This window comes from Eleutherodactylus coqui, chromosome 5, assembly GCF_035609145.1.
Source record: "Eleutherodactylus coqui strain aEleCoq1 chromosome 5, aEleCoq1.hap1, whole genome shotgun sequence".
Classification (NCBI taxonomy): domain Eukaryota; kingdom Metazoa; phylum Chordata; class Amphibia; order Anura; family Eleutherodactylidae; genus Eleutherodactylus; species Eleutherodactylus coqui.
The window spans coordinates 92147429-92149965 of record NC_089841.1 but is presented as its reverse complement, the minus strand read 5'-3'; the positions used below and the strand labels follow the sequence as shown (position 1 = coordinate 92149965).

The 2537-nt window shown below is 40.4% G+C and overlaps 1 protein-coding gene across 1 annotated transcript; it reads left to right on the top strand.

Moving 5' to 3' along the window:
* The first annotated feature begins 686 nt into the window (after nt 1-686).
* LOC136628786 (proteinase-activated receptor 1-like) lies at nt 687-1583 on the top strand. Its single transcript, XM_066604886.1, has one exon. It carries the CDS (start codon nt 702-704, stop codon nt 1581-1583), a length of 882 nt encoding a protein of 293 aa, XP_066460983.1. The 5' UTR covers nt 687-701.
* Nucleotides 1584-2537: the final 954 nt, after the last annotated feature.

Here is a 2537-nt window from a genome sequence, read left to right as displayed (position 1 = left end):
TAGGGCACCATGCAGGCTCACAGCCTATTAGTAACGCCATATTTCAAACCAGTGGGCTTGTGATAAAGATCATTAATCATTATCATACAATATATGTAATTGCATTGCATGCAAAAAATTAACTAAAAAGCGATTTAAAAGTTTTATGTACCCCAAAATTATGCCAATAAAAAGGTCACAAAAAAGAACTGTCACAAAGCTTAATTTCAGAAAAATAAAAAAGTTATGGGTCTCAGAATATAGTTCTTTGAAAGTAATAACACCTAAAAAAACCTACATTTTGTATCGCCGCATTTGTACTGACCCGCAGAATAAAGTTAACATGTCCTTTTTGCTATACTATCAACACTGCAAAAACAAATTCCAAATAGCGATGTCACAATTGTGTTGGTTTTCTTTATTATTTTTTCCCACCTGAAAATGTTTACATTTTTTCAATACATTATATGAACATTAATTATTAAATATTATTAGAAATGGTGACATTTTTAAGGTGGAAAATCCTCATTGAATGACTTGTTGGTACAAATAAACCCAATAATGCATATGTACTTGTCCTGAACAATGCAATCTTTAAAACCCTAAACAATTATTTCTCTCTTTCAGTTAATACTAACTTCTACCTCTCCAGTCCATGGTTGACCAAGTTCGTCCCATCGGTCTACACTGTGGTGTTCATTGTCGCTCTGCCTCTAAATCTAATGGCAATTCTAATGTTTGTATTGAAGATAAGAATCCAAACACCCGCAATAGTATATATGCTGAACTTGGCGACAGCTGATCTGCTCTTTGTTGCTGTGTTGCCTTTCAATATTGTCTATAGATTCTCTGGAAACAATTGGCAAATTGGGGATGGCATGTGCCGAATTGTCACTGCGGCATTTTACTGTAACATGTACTGCTCCATCCTGCTTATGATGAGTATCAGTGTGGACAGATACATGGCTGTAGTGTTTCCAATACCTTCTCTATCCTGGCGCTCAAAGAGACGGGCATGGCTAGTATGTGGCTTTATCTGGCTTGTATCGATAGCTGGCACTGGTCCACTTCTGCTTAGCAAGCAAACTGCCAACATAGAACCACTGAACATTACAACTTGCCATGATGTGCTGAAATTAGAAGACCAACAGAACTTCTACATGTACTACTTTACCTCCTTTGCTTCAATGTGTGTTTTCTTTCCATTGATTATTACCGTCTTCTGTTACAGTGAAATTGTCCGAACCTTAAGTAAAAGCTCCCAGAACATTGGGAATTCTTCTAAGAAGACAAGAGCTATTATCTTGACCATTATAGTCCTTATTGTGTTCATAATTTGCTTTGCTCCTACAAATATCATATTCCTGATACATGTTCTGGGCTTCCTTCATGGAAATAGTGCGTCTCTATATTTCATATACATTCTGTATACCTGCATCAGCAGCATAAGTAATTGTCTTGATCCTTTAATCTATTACTATGCATCATCAATGTGTCGAGAGTATATATATATAGTTTATTATGCTGTAAGATGTGCAATAAACTGCAAACCAGACATCAGCTCTAAATACTCAAACAATCCTGTACAGAAAGTTAATTTATGAAGTGAAATGAGTTTTATACTGGACTACAAGTATTTGCTATGTAATTTTTGATGACTATATGAATCTAAATGTAGTATTAGGACACATTCACAGAAAAAGCCAAAAATACAATACCTGAAGGTCTGCAAAGCAGACACGGTCGCCATAGGCACGATCGCCATAAGGCAGACACAATCGCCACTGGCACAATCGCGGTAGGGCAGGTGCAATGGCCATAAGCCCTGAAGATATGCAGTCAGCCAGACAATAATGTGGAGGAGCAGTTTGTTCCTGGCAGGCTAATATGCAGTCACCCACTCAACCCAGCCCAGATTGGGGAGGAGTGATGGCATATACTAATAGCCTGCACATGTGAACGATACCAAAGATGCCAGCCATAGATGGGTGGTGACCCACCATACAGGATATCAACCCTGGCTGATATGACAGCGGGTTGCCCTGTATCTCTAAAGTGGGCCACACTGGCTGACATCTTGGGCTCCCCCACCAACTAGCAAACTACATACAAAAGTACTAATGCATACTAATAAAATGCGGGTGTTGGTACTGCATTTTGGCCAAAACGCATAGGCTGACGGGCCGCGCCGAGGCCACACCGCTTCCGTCAGTACCTACGCTAACTCACGATAAATTACATAAAATCACAGAGGTGATTGTATGTAGTTTGCTAGTTGGTGGGGAGCCCAAGATGTCAGCCAGTGTGGCCCACTTTAGAGATACAGGGCAACCCGCTGTTATATCAGCCAGGGTTGATATCCTGTATGGTGGGTCACCACCCATCTATGGCTGGCAACTATGGTATCGTTCACATGTGCAGGCTATTAGTATATGCAGTCACTCCTCCCCAATCTGGGCTGGGTTGAGTGGGTGACTGCATATTAGCCTGCCAGGAACAAACTGCTCCTCCACAATATTGTCTGGCTGACTGCATATCTTCAGGGCTTATGGCCATTG